Raw genomic sequence first — 18,958 nt, 5'->3', positions numbered from 1 at the left:
GTCCTCAGGCCCTGTAAGTTCCCGCTTCGGATGTTCATCGTGTCATCATCTACACTCCCGGGGTCCTAGCTCGACGATGACGTCATGAACCCCTCTTGTGGCTTTGTGTTTGTTTACCAAGCGAGTGTCTTCATATTCTGAATGAATGTTTTAGTCCCACCAATACCGATTTGATCATGACAACACTATAATGTGTGATTATTATGTTTGTGTGTCACAATCTGTAAATATAAAAAAAGTTATAAAATCTGTACTTACTCACAATTTGAATTGAACATAAAACATAAATCAGACTTAAAATTCACTTAATTTATTGAAGATCATATATCACACGGAAATAACCCAATACCTAACCGTCCTCTACAACTGCTAAGGCACACTTGAGTTAACACTTAATGTAAATCAACACTGTTAGAAGGCAAAAAAAATACACAATAAGATACACAAAAAGCACTATCAAAGCCATTTTCGTCTAAAGCAAAAAGGAAAATGTTGATTGAAAAGGCAACATGCTAAACCAGTTTGATCATATAAAGTGGAGTGCCAGGTCCATAAGAAGACCTGCATGGTTCACAATTTAAGTTTGGCAACAATTTAAAAGTGTCATGATCCAAGTGAAAATGCTGATGTTGGGCATGATATAAAATTATGTAAAACAAGATTTGTTGGTCCTCCTGTCAAACCTCCAAATGTTTTATCTCAATGCCATCTAATCTACGCATCAAGAGGAGGACATCTACGTTATCCCTGTCACATTCAATCAATATAATTTTTTATTAAAAACACAAATAAAACACATCAACGCACGCTGGATGAATGAGCTTTAGACAAAGCTTCATTATAAAAGACAAAAATCAGTCTGATAATTACTGCATTTATGCTTGGAGTTGACGACACAACAGCGTCCTCTAGGTGGAGCTGTTGCAGAGTGAAGTGGACCACGGTAGCCTGCTCTGAGCAGCAACGGATATACAACGTCTTCCCATTCAATGTTGAGCAGCAGCCGTTATTTGTGCGTACAGTAGAGAACGGTGGTACAGTTAAATTCTAATGAGGTATTAGTCGCAATCACAATTCATTCAGTATTAATAATGGAGTGTTAAGACAATACCATGTCCCGCAAAGGGAGAAGAGACCATGTATAAATTGGGACTGTACAAATTAGATATTTGAAAAACACGATTCTATCTGACGGGAATGTTTACGGGTTCTAAAAGTTTTAAAAGAAAAAGGGGAGTGTTCTTCTTATTTCGAAAGGGCACGAACAAGACAGAGGAGCCCACTGAATGCCCATGTGACCATGAAGCCCTGTGGAGAAGAACACAGGACCATGACTCGGCAGGGAGACCACCTCCAGAATCCTGGTGGAACCAGGGGGTCCAGACGTCAACGCTCGCTGTGTGGAGGAGTGAGTGGTCTGCTGTAGATTTCAATCATCAAACTGCTTCATCATGAGCTTCCTGCTGAGCTCATAGCCCAGGAAGAGTGCTCCGTTGGCGGGGAAGGTGCGGATCATGGTGGGGGTAAGCCCGGAGTACAGTGCTCTCACGCCTACACAGGGGAGAGGGGGCTTCAGAACAGATACTTTGACAGACAGATGGTTATTTACTACAGGTAAGAATTTGAGTACTTACTCGAGAAAGTAAGACAATTCAGGGATTTTTTTTTTTTTATAGGTTGAGATTATATTGCAACTATTATATCTACACTGTGAGGATAGTTTGATTCCCACGGGCCACCCAGCTAGATTAAATTGATAGATTACACTGAGCAGACTGACTTTTCAGTCCCCTCCCCCCTACATCCACATTTTGATATTTGGTAAACCAAAACAATTACTTAACTGCCAAATCATTACTATGCTCATGAATTTTGTTAGGTGTCTATTTATTGTTCATTTTTATATGTCCTTTATTATAGTGGAAAGTATAGCCCTATATTACACATTTCATTTATATACATTTTGCATTTAGTTTAAATGTGTGTTTACCTATTCAGTGGTCAGAAACCAGGGAGGTTGTAAATCCACTCAGAACTTTCAACAGGCCTTCATTTTTTTTCCTGTACTGTTGAGTTCAGGTACCTTTTCACACGTTTCAACAAAAAAACCGACCTTTCTCCAGGACAGTTAACAATCAGCAATGTCAGATAGATAAGAAGGTTGATGAGCATGTGCGCATTAACCTTTATGTCGTAACGTAATCTGAAATACTTTCCACCTTACATTGCCTCTAAAGTTGTGTATGCTTAAAAAATAATAATATGACAATAATAATAATGAAAATAATAAATAAATAAATAATGTTTTTAAATAAATGTAGGCAGTTGATGTACTATGCACCTCGGTGTGGGCCCCCTAGTGGCCAGGAGGCCAGAGGCATGTGCCTAGATAGATCCAGGCCTGGGGCCAATCATGCTAAAAAAACAATGATTTCGGATTTATTATTTAGTACCTTTTTATTCATTTAGCAGACCCTTTATGCAAAACAACATGTCATCAATGAGCAGGTAGTGGGTAAGACATCTTACTCAAAATTGGAGTTACAACCATATATTATATTATACTATATTTTATGAGTGACGACCATCCTAGAGATTGCTCTGCCTACCTTCTGCGCGTGTGATGGCCATGAAAGTTTTGAAGAACCCCGGTTGCTTGCTGCTCATGGACATGACCTGGATGCGGGACTTGACACAGTCCATGGGGTAGACCACCAGCCACAGGCAGGCCCCCCCGAACCCTCCGCTGAACATGATGGGAGCCACGCCTGTCGGGCATGAGAACACACGTAAACGCCACGCCCTCGTAGACATCATGGCCACCATTTTGCTAAATATAAGACCGGGAGAGCGGTGCGAGTAAACATAACAAATACAGCAACATGGATACAAAACTCCTTTTCAGATTCAACTATTCAAGAGGTCAGTGTCTGAGTAACTAACCAAATCAACAGACTTTATTGGGTTGAGGGCTTTATGCCGTTGAGACTGTCCTCTCAGAGGGCCCCTTCTCTGAGATGAGACTTTACCAACATGACCCCCTAATCATCCTCTGTTCTGTAATTGTTTTCAGTCCTTAATGTCTCCACTGTCAGAGCCAGTTTGGTGAGCGTTCTGGCGCATACTGGGAGCGGTACATCACCCAGGTGGGGGCTACATATGTCGCTTTTCCACCGACAGTACCAGCTCAACTCACCACGACTTAGCGCGGCACAACTTGGTTTGGTTCCAGGCAAGTCGTGTTTCCATCAAAAAAAAAACTTTTTCAACGTGGGCGGGTCGTAGAAAAGAACCTCTTCAATGTGGGCGGGTCGTCATTAGGGTTTTATCCCGGGGGACGGGATTTCCGGGAAATCAAGACTATTTCCTGATTCCCGGGAAAGGTTATGTAAATAAAAATATAAATAAAATTAAATTAAAAAACGCAATGGGTGCGCGTCTATGGTTACAGGTAGTGAAGGAGGTGTCATACACACACCCCCACCCCACACACATACAAACTCACACTCACAACGTTACGCCCTTCAGACATCTTGAAAAGCGCTTTTAAAAGGTAATTCATTATTATCCTTATTATTACCTATGTCGTCTTTTTCACATTTCATGTAGTTGGCGAAGGAGGTGCGGCAGAGCTCGTAGGCCCCAAAGAAGCAGAAGTATCCGGGGATCTCTCTGGCGATGGTGGTGGTCAGGCCCAGGAAGAAGCCGCTCGGCCCCTCGGTCCTCATCACGGTCCTCATCACTGACCACACCGTGCTTCACAAGGTCATGACAGAGTCATTTACAACATGTCAATAAATGCATTTGTGGCATCCTCACTAATGCTGTATATTAAAAAATTGTAATATTCTAGGACCAAACTCTGGCCCCACTCTTTTTAAGGTATGTCAGACAACCTTAGTTTGAGGTAGCGAGGAAACCTGTTTGACCGGTGGAATTTTTACGGCCAATCATGTGCTTGACTCAACGCGTCAAAAAAGAAGAACGGGTCTTCAGTCTTCAGTTCTACTGTCACAGAGGCTACTGTTTGTTTTTTCCAAAACAAACCAAACATTTGACAGTAACCCTGAAAGAAACCTACTTTTGACCCTTGGTGATTTTGCCGGAGGCCTCCATTTCGTACATGGCCTGGAGCCGGCACTTGACGAGCTCAGTGGGACACAGCACCATGGAGGAGAAGATGGAGGCCACTGAACCAGCGCAGGCCTTCTGCACGTCGCTGACAACACAAAGAGAGGCACGATAAAAACAAGGGCTGCAGCTTTAGCAGGGTATCCCAAGCCTTTTAATATTCAAGGTTGCGTTTTGCAATGAATATCAGTCTGGTCTTGGCTCAGCAGTAATAGATTTCCAAATATAGCCGCCACCTTATGTTGTTCAAAAGATCAAGTGTATCAGAACGACCCTCTTGCCCTTTCCGCTCCTGTCGATTTCCAGTTGGCAAACTGCAATTACATTATCCTCAAAAAAGATAGAAAAGGCTTCCCTGCTGATTATGTACATTTTCTGTCATTGTCAGATAAAAACTTTTTTAATTGCTCCGTAGATTGCTATACTCTCCTTGGGCGGTGCCATTATCTTTGTAATTCTGTGAGGCTCCTTGTTTGTCTCAAACTGTAAGTCCCTCCCCCAAGGAAGCTGATTGGTCCTCACATTTTTCAATTTTGGGAAAAGGGTTCAAACAGAGTAGAGGCCATCTCACAAGATCAAGATGGCCTCAACAGGCTAGGGCCCCCTGCATTACTTCACATTAACAGAAACATGTTTTTAGGTCCCTGATATAAAGCCTAAACCCTATAATCTCCTTTTACTCAAATATTGACCTAACCATTTCAAATACGCCAAGTCAAGGGAATTCAATTAAATTCCAACACCTAACTCCACTAAGCTAGCCTAGGGTAGGAATGCACTAGGTGCTGAAAGGGTCAACATTTATAAAACAAAGCAAGAATAAAGTTAGATTAAGATATTATGAAATAATATATTAGCAGTAACAGCAATCCTACTAATAACAATAACAACAACATAGTATATCATAGTAATAAATAAAAAAACACGCCAAAACAAATAATCCTAACCGGGGGCTTGTCTGCTTATCCGACACATTGAACAGGGGAATTGTTTTAAATACCAGACAAACCTCACAACTCTAATTTCACCATCCTAGTTTTATCTACCGCCACCTAAACCTGTTGGCTCGGCAGGGGACACGAGGACGGGACGAGGGCTCCAACCTGAGGCCCGCTTCCTTGGGCTTCCCGGCCAGGAAGCTGACGAACTGCTGGCAGAATCCGTAGCTCATGAACAGCACTGAGTTTTCTGCAATGTTGGCCACCAGCGCCGGCGTGGTTCCCTGGTACAGACCCCGCACCCCCACCTGTCTGTAGGTGGACGTCACACAGTCGACGAACCCCCGGTACATGGTGGGGAAGGTCTGCATCTTCACCTTGGCCGTGTCCAGGGGCTGCCCGCTCAGGACACACGCAGTGCCCCCTGTAGGTGTAGGATGGATTGTACAGTTTCACTATTTTGTTATTTCATCCAAAGTGCTTTACAGTTAATTGTTTTGAGAAGCCTGAGGCTAATGAGCAGGATGTGGTAAGGCAGCTTGGTCAGTGGTCCCTAGAGAGTAAAGGGGCATTGGGATTTGACCTCAGAAGCGTTTGACTGGAAGTCAAACCCACTAGCAACTAAACTAGCAACAAATAGTTAATAACCGATTTCATCAACCGATTTCATCAATGTTTACAGATGATTAACACAGATGCCTGTGTGTGAACAAAAACATGTCTTGCTTATCCACCCAATCAAGTTCATCTCCGAGTTGCAGTAGACAGTTAAAAAAACGAAACCCCAAAGAACCATGGCATTATGGAAATGATGTGTTAAAGGAACCTGTACTTACCCACAGCCCCAGCAGAGAGATCAATCATGGCTTGGACCACTGGATGAGGACTCATGATGACCGTTTATTAGGCTCTACTGAATCGGGTAACACCTGCAAGGGTTATTTAAAGAATACAGTCGCATTATTAAAAGTGTAAGACTGCCATACCAATTTTTCCAAAAATGTGAATCAAAATTATGAAATATTAGTTTTAAATATTTTTGAAATATGAATGCAATGCTAACTATTCTGATGTTTTGCCGTCCGGCACAAACTGACGTAACATTTCGTACTATTTACGTATGAGGCACCTGCGGGGTGAATCTTGCAAAATTGTACAGAACTACATAACGCAGACAGCTACATTGAATGTTTAGGAACTTGACAAATTATATGGTTTTCTTTGGCAGTAGACGGATCACATCGACATAGAAGAGAATTTGGTTAACATCTAGACATATAAACCCAAATATATAACCACAGCACATGTGGACATCACGCCGACCTCTCCCCTTCTCTTTACCATGAAAGCAAGATGAAAAAGTGTACAGACCTGGAGGCAACGAGGGGATGAAGTTTCAGATAAAAGTGGTTAATGGACTAAATCCATCTTGATAGTGATGTCATGCGAATCTCCCAAATCGCACGATCCTGTCTTTTGCAAGTAAAATGTGAATGATTGAACTCTCTCTTCCAGATGCCAGCTAGGTCACCACCATGGACGTGGTCGCTGCTACCGGGCCGGAGAATGGGGAGTTCAGGGTCAGTGTTGCCAGATCGGGCCAGTTCATAGAGATACACACACAGACCCCGGACTGACACGATGCGTCAACGTAGCCGCCATGTTGGGGAGGTGAAGACTGGTCTTTAAACATGTACAAGTGAACAGGGGAGCTGCGGTTTTTCTGGATCTTAACACTTTGACAACTGATTTCAATGCGTCGTTTTTAGATTCATGTTAAATCATGCATATTTTTCATATGTATATCTTTTTTATTTTTGCTTCACGTCGACCACTAATTTAAATTGGTTGAGAAATGTAAACGTAGCAGTTCCGTCCCTTTGCCTCTCCAATATGGCGGCAACCTTGACGTACAGGCCAAGGCCTCGTCTGTATATATTTCTTTTCTAGCCTACAACGCAGCCTGGCACAAGCTTCCGGCTCAACGGTTCTTCTTTCAAAATAAGAGCCCACGAAAGGACGATGCCTGTGTTGGTATCATAATAAATAGGTTTATATGATGTGAAGATACATTTGCGTTTATATATGATATTTTAACTGTTAAAAAACTGTTAACCTAGCACGGCAGAACTGTAAATTGCATATTATCAGTTTTCAAAATCAGAATCAAAAATACTTTATTGATCCCCTCGTAAATTGGGTCACGTTATAGTTGTTCCCGTTCTATAATATAAATATTTATAACCATAAAAGAAATAAGAAGTGTGTACAAATTTGTGCATTATTCTAGTATAATGCATATATATGAAGAACAGTATAAGTAAGACTCATTTTTGAAATTTACAGTATAAATAAATGCAGTATTTGTGCTTGGGTATTGCACAATTGAACTATTTAATTATTTCACAAAATAATGTTAATTCAGTAGTGCAGATGAACAATTATATTATAGATACATTATGGGGTTAAGGACTCAAGAGATTCTCTAACACTATAATGGAGAAGTAAGCACTGAATGTGGAGTGAAGATGTGGAGAACCTGTAGCAGATAACACGTAGCCTGGAGAGCATTCTCCTCTCTGACCCCGCCGCCGGAGGGTCCAGCTCCACCCCTACATCTCTGGCCTCACGGATCAGTGTGGTGAGTGCTGGCGTTGGCTGCCCTGTTGCCGTTGGTTCTGCTCACACCGTATAGGACTAATGCTGCATTCAAGATGCAAAGTGGGAAATCTCTCAGCTTTCTTGGGACATTTCACAAAGGCCTCTTTGCTCCCCTTTTGGTCGTAATATAACCTGTCCTACTCAGGCTCCTGAAAGGCCAGAGAGGCCAGCGAGGCCAACCGTACAACTTGACAAACAAAGATGGCTGCGCCCTTAATGAGATGTATTTTCTTTGTATTTGTACAACGTTGGTCATTTTAATGTCAACTTTAAATGCACCAATATATGCATTGCACGGTCTTGCTGTGCATGCAGTACAATGTAAAGTTTTGTTGTTTGTTTTCGAGCTGGTTTGCTAAAGAGCCCAATGTAGCTAACAATAGCAATGACTAGCCAATGACTGTTCTTCTCCGACTCGTCGTGTAGCGATCCCCGCAAAGACAAACGGGAACGCTGTAAGTGCTACAAGACAGGAAATTATGTCACATGGGCCACTTGGGCAGGTGGTGTACGATGCATCGCGAACAAAGCACATAGCATAGCATGTTTTCAATAATAATATGAATAGGTTTAATATTATTATTATCTTGAGAAGAGCTTTTGTAACTGAGTACCTCCAGGATTAATAGAGTATTAAGAATCTGAAAACTGCTTTTATGCTCCATACTTAAACCTGAATTGTATTTCCATTGGTCTATTCACGATGCCGCATTGCAACTGTTGCCAGGTCTGGTGGCTTTAAGCATAATTACTTCTTAGGTCATTGCTACTACTGACCCATCTGGTACCAAAATACCATATGTTTGTGGAGACTGTATATGAGATTAAAGACGTGCGGCCCTCATGCAAGGCTTATCCCTGGACAGTATGATAGAGGGCCATTCACTTACTAAAGTCTATATTGATCTAAGTAGTTCTTAACACAACCTGTTCATGAAAACACAGACAAAGGACACAATCATACTATTTTCAGATGATTTTGCCTTTTATATATAAAAAGAAAATAATAAAACAGAAACATTGTCTACGTCACAGACAAGAATCATCAATATTCCGATTTAAACAGTTGGCTGTGAACTGAAACAACCCCATGCCCATCCCCCCCTTAGAACAAATTTGTTTATACACAGTATACTTTACATAGCTATTTTTCTTTTCTTTTTCTATACATTATTATCAAAGTATTATCAATAGCTTTAAAATAAATACAATGTTCTCTCCTTTGCATTCATAATCACAATTCTGATTGTACATACAGTATCATTATTCACAATGGATGGCATATAAATCATTTATATGCCTCATTTCAACAACAATTTCAACAACACTGTTTTGTAAAATCCTGAAGAGACGACACAAGTCTCTCATTCAAATTGAAAATCGTCAGACTTAGAGAATTTTGATAATTCATAAATGCAAAGCTTGTTTATACAATGCTGTATAGTAAGTGCTAATACAGAAGACAGCCTAAGGCAGTTAACGTTGTAAAAATAAAAAAAATACATAAACTTATATCTGCTCAAATCCAAAGCTTTCATAGTGTATTTTTTTGTATTTAAATTTGTATTTAAATCTTTAACCCTTTTCAGAACTGCAAACGTTAAATTCAGTAATATCTTTAACCCTTTTAGGAACTGCAAACGATAAATTCAGTAATAACTTTTACGTATTCAGAACTGCAAACAATAAATTCCTTTATATCTTTTACCCTATTCAAATGTTAAATTCAGTAATAACCTTAAAGTTTTTCAGAACTGCAAACAATAAATTCATAAATGTCTTTTCAGAACTGCAAATGGTTGTGAGGAATTGCGAGTATGAGGTAAAGGAGTCTCAACTAGGAGAATCCCCCAGCAGCCAGGCTGCCAAGGGAGTAATGGAGAAGCGATAGAAGATCCTTCGTGTGACTATCCCATGAATAGAATTCATACACATCATACGATAGATTGGCAATGAGGTTTATCGTCAGTACAAGTAATGCTGGCAGCAATGGACTATGGGAAATCGTATTTGTTATGATGATAACTGATTTTCAAAGAAAATAACCTTAAAAGGTTTCAAGGAAAATGCTATAAATACATGATCGGAGAAATGTAAAAAGAACCAACCTTCAAATCAAATTATTTTTCAAACCCCAATTTTAGTTCAATGTCAACTGCAGAACTCAGAGGGCAACAAGCAGATTTGCTAGACAAAAATTGTAAATCCTAAACAAAACTTGTTCACTCAAAGCCAAAAGTTGTGCAGTGTTGTGCTCAACTGAATCAGAACGCTTGTTAAGTCAAAATGCAAGGAAGACTTTATTTTCCATGACCTGGTTTTAAACAGGGTTTTTTTTCACATTGGATTTAGATTAATCGATCATTTCAAGTGACACGGAGTGTAATAAAATCAGATACTGGTGAAGTTTTAATCAAAGCCAGGCACTTAAGTGTCCTTTTAGTTGAGGGGTCTGGGGGGGTAAGTGATGTGGTGAGGCCAAGCCAGATATTGATAAGTCAGATATTATGCAGTATCCACGGTAGTGTAAAATTCTTTCCAGTTGCCTGAATAATGTTGACGGAAACATTGTGTTTGACCCCTATATGTTTTGAACACCTGTTATTGATTCAGTTGCTTGAATTCTATTGAAAATGTAAAATTTACAAAAAAAAATAACAACAGAGTTTTGTATATATAAGCTTTTTATATAGTAATGTTAATCTGTAATTCAATATAGTGCTGTAAAAGGTTAAAAAGTATTCTGTGTCATCCCGAGCCCTGTTAAAACATTTTCACAGAAAATAATATATAAATGTAACATACTAATACTGTCAAAATACACCATAAAACCTGCCTTGTTCGACCCCCTGTATAAAAGTGTGAGAGTTTTTGATTTAAAGAGTTTGGTCATGTCTAGTTTGATGTTTCTGGCAGCTTGGTTATATCACTGCCTTGCTATCAAATGGGTTTCCACCTTTTGATATGCAAGTTGGCATTACATTTTTTATAAATACTTAAACGTCTACGATGCCGCAGTAAGATGCGCACTGAGTTGCTTTACAACTGCTACCAGCACACGCTAATAAGCACTAGTTAGCTTAGCATATATAGTGCTTTGTCTACAAACTGACCAAACTCATTTAAGCAGCACCTCTGTAATTATAATGCACAAGTTATGAGTCAAACTACTTCATCTTTGCTCAAATATGAAACAAGGCTATATCATAGTTTAAAAAAAAGAATTCCAACTTATGACTAGATTTATGCTTCAGAGTTTGATTTGTTTTTTGGCAATTATCTCAGAGCACCAAAGGTCAATGTGATGGAAAGCAAACAGCAGCGCACAGGAAATTGGATGAAGGAAAAGTAAAAAAGACAAATAATATATATATATATATATTTATAGAGAGAGAGAGAGACAAAGAGAGAATTTTTGGGCCGAACTTCAGCTAGATGAAGCCAAAAATAGATGGGTGAGTGCTTACATTTTGGCTGAAGTGTTAGGCACGGCATAAAGTAAAATGTGGAAGTGGATTCATGGCAAACACAGTAAGGCAATCTGATCACTGTTTGACCAATAGCTAGCTCTCTGTTCTGTGTTCTGTAAAACTACGATTGAAGTACTGTAATCTGTGTACGATCGGCTACAATCAGAAATTAGGCACTTTATAAGAGTAAATAGATATGAAGACTAAATAGTATGACGCGTTTTATATGTATATTATTTTCTTATATTCCATTGGAAATGTATTATTTTAGATTACAACTGTGTTTACTGTAATGCAAATGTAAAAACAAACTACAGTATCTACGATTTTTCGTACAAAAGCTATTGTAGATTAAGCTATAGTTTATACTGCAGTAAAATATACAGGTATGTCTCAAAGCACAATACAAATGTCTGGTTATGTATTATGCAACGGTAGTTGTGCCACAAAATCCCCCGCACTGATTGCACAAATTTTTGTGTCAAATCTTTTTTAAAGAAAAAAAAAAATGGTATGAACCAAATCTTCAACAATCCAATGCAGAACTTCTTCTTTCTGTTGCCTTTTAACTCTGAATTCATGCTTGTAATCAAGATTCAGGATCAAAGTTGTTGGTTGTTAAACATTTCTTTACCCATATAATAATTGTATTGAGTATTTTATTTTGGTTTATTTACATGTCTGTTTCTCACAAGAATGTGAGAAACACAAACCGCTTGTAATAATCAGCTTGTTGTACTTGGAACTTGTACTGAGGTGAACTGAATAATTGATCAACTATAATTACAGCTTTTATGGGTCTGCTAAAAGGTTTGATCATGAAATGGGTTTTCATCTTGTTTTATGTGTGTGTTCGCAAGGGTTTATTGGGTAGATGGATATAGAATTAGTTTGACAGTTTTGGCTTGGGAGAAAGTAAAATGCCACTGTTGGGTTTATTTACGAATTGTGATCATACCTTACTAAATTATGAATCTCATATGCTCAATGTGTTTTGAAGTATTTTGGGCACAACTAAATAGTTTAACATTATACAAGTTTGTGTTGTCTGTTGGTATGTGTATGCGCGTGTGTGTGTGTTTGTTTGTGCACCATACAAAACAATTATAAATCGTTCTTTATTATTAAGTCTTTTTTTTTACCTCTCTTACCTATAAAAACGTCAGACGTACAGAAAGAGTAGTGTGTATAAATTATGAATAATATTGTTGAAATCATAAGCATTCATCGGTGTCTCTATACAGAAAAGGTTCTGCACCAATACTATAAACAGGTTGACACCTCTAAATGCTTCCAAAGGTAATTTGTTATGAAGGTTCTGTGTATTCAAGTAAAGAGTCCAGGTGTGTAAACTATGTGTTTCTGCAACTGAAAAAAAGTATTTCAATTATAAAACTTGAGAACTTAAGTATTATATGAGTTGAGTTGAGTTGTATGGGGGGACGAGACAAAATTATGTTTCTTTTTTTTTTTAAATCAGTATTGTACATACAAATTGTTAGACACTCCAAAGGGTTTTTCGACCTAATCTATGGAGGAATACTATTTGGCAAAATTGAAAAATAAAAAAAATTATACTTTTCAAAACATAAAATGTATCTCTTTTCATAAACTTGCTGCCAAAACCAGGAGTACTTCTCCTGGTAGGGGTGGGTGGGTGCACTGGCTGATGTTTTTTTTGTTCCTTTCACTGAAGAGAACTGTTTGTAAAAAGCTGTGGACTTTTGGCACATGTCTGGGTAAGCAAAACAAGAGATGGGAAGCATCCATGCTCAAAAGAGATCAACTTGGAGTAGACTGTTCTGGTGTTCAAACATTTGGAGAAGTAAAGAATAGGCCTACTGTGGCTCTCCGTTCCTTAGCAGGCCGAGAGCAGGTTCGGTCTGAGATGGAGCAGGAGCAGTTTGAAAACCTGGAGGATTGCTAACAATCTGGAACAAAGAGAATAGAGTTGCAGAATATTATTATGTGTAGTCTACATATTTTTACAAAATCTGAATACAAGTGAATCAAAAGAGTAGTAAAATAGTCATTAGAAATAGTAATTAGGATTGATGAGCTTGTAATTCATTTTTCACCATTCAAAACTGCTCATTGTCAAGCTTACTTTGGAGCAAAAAAGAAAAGTAAGGAAAATGAAAAAATAACCTTTTTTTTAAACAAATTTTAATATCTCCCTGAAGGCGAAGCATATATTAAGGAAAGGCATGGTTTATGAAATCCTACGAATTGATATATCATCTGCAATAAAGATATGGTATTCTGCTACTCTCAGCAGAGCGAGAGATATTGCTCAAGAGAGAAGTACCTTCTTTTAATAAAATTGCTTTAAATAATTTCTTAACTTAAAAAAACGTTGACATTCTCAACTCCTACCTTGAATATCTTTCCTACTGGTCTGGTGTCCTCTCAGTTCCTCAGATTTGTAGAAGTCAATACTGGCATAGGTGTTGAGACTGGCTCCGGCGGTGCTACCCAGGCCACTCGCTGCCATGTTGTAGGAGGCCGAGGCATGCTCTACCCCGGCCTGGGGGCTCTCGGCCATGGCCAGGTCAAGGTCAATGTAGTTAAGGCCTGGTTCAGCAGAAAAGGAGGCAGCTTGCGGTGGCGCTATAGCAGACCCAGCCGCCTGCCCGCCCTCCCATGACGAGCAGTCCCAGGCTGGCCGATGGGCCGCGGCCTGGCTGCCTTCTGGGTAGAGGGCGGTCGAAGAAGACATTGAAGGAGTGGGTCCAAACGCCTCGCCTGCACGCTGGCTCCTCAGACCCTGCGAGTCGCCTCGCACCAGTCTGCTGCTCCGGCCGGGAGACGAGAACGACTTGATCGGGGAAAAACCCAGGCTGGGGTCCGGTTGAAATGGCAGTTGGCCAGAGTGAGCTTGGGGTCTGGCCGTGGTGTGAGAAGAAGAACTTTGAATGGGAGGATCTGGCCCTTTGGCGGGGTCCGTTAGGAGGGCAGCACTTGTTCTGTAACCGCTGTGGCCCTCTGCCGCGAGGGGCGAGGACTTAGCGCTGCGACCGTCCCTGGACTTGGGGGCGACCGCGGGCGGGGTGGTGAACTTGGAGCGGACCGGGGTCCGCGGGGACGCAGAGGACCTCCCCACGTCCATGCTGACGTACTCGGCCGAGGTGGACAGCGGCGCCGAGAAACTGCGCGAGAGGTTGGTGGGGCTGTCCCGACAGAGGACCGACCGGTCCAGGGGCCCGAGGGGGCCGTGGACCACGGCCTGGCCGTGTCGGGACTCCGAGCGACGCCGTCCGGTGTACTCTCCGTCTTCGCCGTACTGGATGCTGACATACTCGCCGACGTTGTGAGCGACGGAGGGCTGCAGGTTCTCCTTGGCCCTGGGCAGGGTGTTAGCCTTGGCCATGTCTGAGGACGCACTGAGAGGCCGACTCCTCCTCTGCTGCTGTGAGCCCTTACCGCCCGACGCGCTCTTCGAATGGCGTCCGTCTTTGGCACACGCTCCGCCCGTTCGTAACACACTCAACCCCCGCCCCGCCACCAGGGACTTGTCCTCCAGACTCTCACTGCTGGCCGAGCTGGAGGAGAAGGAGGAGGAGGACAGGGACAGAGGACGGCTTCCTGCGGGACCTGCCGCCATCTTGTTCCTCTTGCTGTACGTCCCTCCTCCTCCTCCTGCTCCTCCTCCTCCTCCTCCTCCTCCTCCTCCCCCTGCTCCTCCCCCTCCTCCTCCTGCCCCGGTGCCGTCGTGGCTGGCCCCGCCCTCGCTGCCTTTGCCCTGGTTCAGGTCGTCCTCGAAGCGGGTGTAGAGGGTGTGTTGGTACGCTCTGGGCAGGGAGAAGTAGGAGTTGAACATCTTGGGCTGCAGGGGGTGCTGCTCCGGGTGGGAGGGGGGCGTGCTACAGGCCGAGCGGCTGCTGCTGGGGGAGATGTTCATGTAGTCACTGGCCGGGCGGCTCTCCACGCTGGACCGGCTCCCCCAGGCCACCAGCCCCTGGAGGTCGGAGGAGCCGCTGTTGGGGGACATGAGCATGTAGCCCTCGGAGCCGGGCTGGTGGATGGGCTGCGGGGACGACACGCTGTTGTTGGGCGTCATGGCCATGTACTCGTCATCGGCTGCGGGCTTAGCACCGGCGTCGGCCACGCCCACCGAGAGAGGGAGAGAACCGGGCGGAGACGCCGCTCCACCGGGGACCATCGCCATGTAGCCGCTGGCCTCGCCGCCCCCCGGGACCCGGGGGACCCCGCCGCCGCTCTTCCTCGCCTCCCCCGACGCCTCCGCCTGCTCCCCTCCCCCGCCTGGGACGCCCCCCGGCCCGGGCGGCCTGTCGGTCGTGTTGTTGGGGCTGCGACACATGATGGCGTACTCTTCGTCGTCCTCCTCGTCTTCGTCCTTCCTGCGCGGCCCGAGGCGGTCCTGGGCGGCGGAGGGCAGGGACGCCCTCTTGCTCAGCAGCCGGCGCTCTGCCTCGCACTCCCGGCCGGAGGAACGCCGCAGTATCCTCCGGCCCTTGGAGCGGTGGCCGGAGGCGAGGAGTCCTTCTCTGTGGCCCATGACGATGTAGCTGGCGGGGCCCTCGCCGTGTCCAAGATGGCTGCTGATGCCGTGGGACGTGCCGGGTAAGTTGGGCACCATGAGGGAGTGTTCGCCCGGACTGGACCCGTACTCGTCTGAAGACCCGTAGTCACTGGGGGACCCCGAGACGGAGACCCTCTGAGGGGCCCGGGGGTACGAGCAGATGGCCATCCCTCCCACCGCGGCCCCCACCAAGCCACACTCTGAGCCGTGGCCGGAGCTGGAGGACAGGCTGGGGGCCGGCGAGGGGGTCGGGTTGGGCGTGTACCGGGCCAGACTGAGGGTGATCTTAGCGGGTGTGGGGGCCCGGGTGGGCTTGGGCCTCAGCGTGGGCGTGGTGGAGCAGGAACTGTTAAGGCTTGGGCTGGAGCTGGCCCACGTCCCCTTGCCGCATGCCCCGCCCTCCTCCGACCGGGCCCCGATGCTGGCCGTCCGCGCCCGGGGGAAGCCGTGGCGGGACGTGGGGGAGGTGCTGGTGCTGCTGCCCCCCGTGCCCGGGGTCTCGGTGCGGGCCCGGCGGGAGAAGCCCACCTGGCTGGGGGGCAGGTTGGGGTGGTGGCGGCGGCTGGGGGCGCTGATGGGGTTGGAGGCCGTGCCTCCGCCGCACGACGTGCCTACCGACTGGGACTTGCTGCGCTGCCGGAACTCCTCGCTCAGAGCCTTCATGGCCTCCAGCAGCGTCTCGTGCATGTGCTGGGCCACCACCGAGTCCTCCACCTGCATCCAGAACTCCCCGGGGCCCGTGACGGCCGAGCGGCCCACCTCGATGAAGAAGAAGTTCTCCGAGTGGCCGCACCGGCGCACGTTCATGAGCTGCAGCACGACCGAGGCCACCTCGGAGTTGAGCTTGACGAAGTTGACCGTCTTGTCGGTCAGGCACAGCCGGTAGATGCCCACCAGGTTCCTGGCGTGGCCCAAGCCCTTGGGCCACACCTTCACCTGCCACACCTCCTTGAAGGTGGGCACCGGGGAGGGGGAGCTGCACTCGCCGCTGCTGCCCCAGTCGTCAGGGGTTTTAACTGGGAGGAGAGAAGGAGGGTTACTCATCAAATACATTGAAAGGGATTGTCCGTACATTTATGTAAAACAAAGGCCCAATAATGGCTTGGTCTGATCAATAGATCAATAATGTTCTATGAAAAAATCGAATCATTTATATCCAGTGTTAACCAATAGTCCTGCCTGCTGTTTTGTGCAAATACGTGTTATTGTTTACCATAGGTGCTTTAGATTTAAGTTGATGACTGGAGGCCGGCAATACCTACGCTTACCTACGATTGCAGTCTAGCTTAGTTAAATGTTTGTTACATGTTACTGTAGTTAAAACTTCACCATGTTAAGCAATTGAATTGCTAAATACATAATAATAATAATAATAATAATAATAATAATAATAATAATAATAATAATAACATGAATCGATTATGATGATAATAATAATAACTTTAATCATTATGTTGAGTTATTCAAAATATTATAATGATCATGATTATTATTATAATTATAATAATAATCATTATTATGATCATTGAGCAGCCCATTAATTTTTTCGATTATGATGATAAATCGGTCCCCATAAATGTTGGCCCCTTCCTATTCTTATAAGGCGTGGAAATGAGAAAAACGCTGTTGTGATGCAGGAATAATCACGAATCCCATGCAGGCCTACTACATGAGAACCCACTAGGCTACCACAACGTAAACACGTGAGCAACCAACAGAAACGCGTTTTCCAATAAGAGCCCTGTGACGACGCGATCTCCTCCCTAGCAGCACCATACAGATATGTAGGTTAAGCGGACGACAGCGGGAGCCATGCAGAAAAACAAAAACATAGGCTCCGACGATGCAGACTAGGCTATGCTACCCCTCCACGATGCATCCATCCATTTCAATGCTATGCGATATTCCCTTTGCGCAATGCAAAATAACCGCATATTTGTGTCACCCTATGAATGCACTTTAAGGTTAATCGTGGATTGACGATGACTTCAATGCATTAAACGAAAAAGAATCGAAGAGAAAATGATCTGCAGCCCATTACACGAGATTGATGCTCGTGGTGCTGCACAGACAGCGCGCGCCGCCCATCGCTCGCTGCTCTATGCTGATGATCTGAACCCATGTTCTGTGCTCCTGTGATAAAACACGCATTAACCCCAAATGGCACTCTTATTCCATTTCAATGATCCTATATGATGATTCGCACATTCACATTGGAACTGCACCAAGGCCTGGCTCATCATCTGACCAAAATGTATGTGGCGCCTGCATGGTGGAGCAAAATGCAGCACGACGTGATAACAAACACCCTGAAAAGGCCCTGAAATAATGACAGGCAGGCGGGACATAACTCAACACTCCGGTGGTTTGCATCTTACAATTACACTGGAGGTCCAGCATGGCCTGGTACCACTCGTCTTGCACCTCCTCGGTGTCTGCGGCGATAGCGAAGCTCTCGCTGCGGGTGTACAGCACGATCATGTGCTTGTTCTTGGAATCCGCCCGCTTGTTGATGTTGAAGCACGTCTCCAGGTTCAGGATCTTCTTGGGGACGGGGGATTTACTACGGAATTTCTTCTCGTTCTCGTAGTACTCGAGGCGCGCCGGACCCTGCTCCGAAGCCGCCCTCAGCACGAAGAACCGCCGGTGCATCGATTTATGCTTGCGGAGGTACCCGCTTTTCTGCACGTCTTCGTAGCTCTGCTGCTCTCCCGCTTGGTTCTCCATGGCAAGGGGAGCGTTCTTTTTTTCATTTATCAAACCCCGTCTTTCAGAGAAAAAGAAAAAACCCGCGCTCGGTCCGTGTATCGATTATTAATCCATTATCTCCACGATATCCGCCGTCCCCGTGCCCACATCGAGGCGTAGAGGCTGTCCACCACCGTGTGTGTGTGTGTGTGTGTGTGTGTGTGTGTGTGTGTGTGTGTGTGTGTGTGTGTGTGTTCGGTGTGTGTGTGTGTGTGTGTGTGTGTGTGTGTGTGTGTGTGTGTGTGTGTGTGTGTGTGTGTGTGCGCTAGAATCAGCCCAACCATGTGTTGTGTCTCATATCATAGTAGCCTACTGTGGATACACTGGCAGCGGATGGCAGCGCGGTAGCGGCGCGCACGACGCGACTGTGGGTACACTGGCAGCGGTAGATGCACCGGCGGCGGCGCGCACGACGTCCTCCTCCCAGTAGCCCTACCCGAGCCCCGACGCACACGGTTTAACGGCCG

At 44.6% G+C, this 18,958-nt stretch overlaps 2 protein-coding genes across 3 annotated transcripts; both read right to left on the bottom strand.

The window, feature by feature from the left end:
* Positions 1–339: 339 nt before the first annotated feature.
* slc25a15b (solute carrier family 25 member 15b) lies at positions 340–6,635 on the bottom strand. Of its 2 annotated transcripts, none has more exons than XM_084474171.1 (7): positions 6,441–6,635; positions 5,906–5,998; positions 5,235–5,493; positions 4,082–4,219; positions 3,581–3,756; positions 2,610–2,768; positions 340–1,551 (listed from the first exon to the last, which is right to left on the bottom strand). In XM_084474171.1, exons 2-7 carry the CDS (start codon positions 5,958–5,960, stop codon positions 1,430–1,432), a joined length of 909 nt encoding a protein of 302 aa, XP_084330297.1. In that variant the 5' UTR covers positions 5,961–5,998; positions 6,441–6,635; the 3' UTR covers positions 340–1,429. The 2 variants fall into 2 exon arrangements, 1 of the variants encoding a protein (XP_084330297.1); XR_014637234.1 differs by having other exon boundaries at positions 1,437–1,551; positions 1,991–2,768.
* A 6,488-nt stretch (positions 6,636–13,123) lies between these two features.
* On the bottom strand, positions 13,124–18,470 carry LOC311353892 (insulin receptor substrate 1-B; the record flags this gene model as incomplete). Its single annotated transcript, XM_084473691.1, has 4 exons — positions 13,124–13,131; positions 13,577–14,816; positions 14,859–16,759; positions 18,122–18,470. The coding sequence occupies 4 exons, from the start codon at positions 18,468–18,470 to the stop codon at positions 13,124–13,126; spliced, it is 3,498 nt and encodes a 1,165-aa protein (XP_084329817.1).
* Between the last annotated feature and the right edge of the window lie 488 nt (positions 18,471–18,958).

The sequence above is a fragment of the Micromesistius poutassou genome (genome assembly GCF_964030765.1).
Source record: "Micromesistius poutassou genome assembly, chromosome: 10".
In the NCBI taxonomy this organism is placed as follows: Eukaryota; Metazoa; Chordata; class Actinopteri; order Gadiformes; family Gadidae; genus Micromesistius; species Micromesistius poutassou.
Note: the sequence above shows the minus strand (reverse complement) of the source record. Positions and strands in the feature narration are given on the sequence as shown.

What these genes read in the sequence shown, in the direction of transcription:
- slc25a15b (XM_084474171.1), bottom strand. Translation starts at nt 5,960, where the DNA reads ATGAGTCCTCATCCAGTGGTCCAAGCCATGATTGATCTCTCTGCTGGG. An exon ending in TCTCTCTGCTGGGGCTGTGG is followed by an intron (nt 5,494 to 5,905) that starts GTAAGTACAGGT and finishes CTACACCTACAG; the next exon opens with GGGGCACTGCGTGTGTCCTG. An exon ending in ATGTGAAAAAGACGACATAG is followed by an intron (nt 2,769 to 3,580) that starts GTAATAATAAGG and finishes CATGCCCGACAG; the next exon opens with GCGTGGCTCCCATCATGTTC.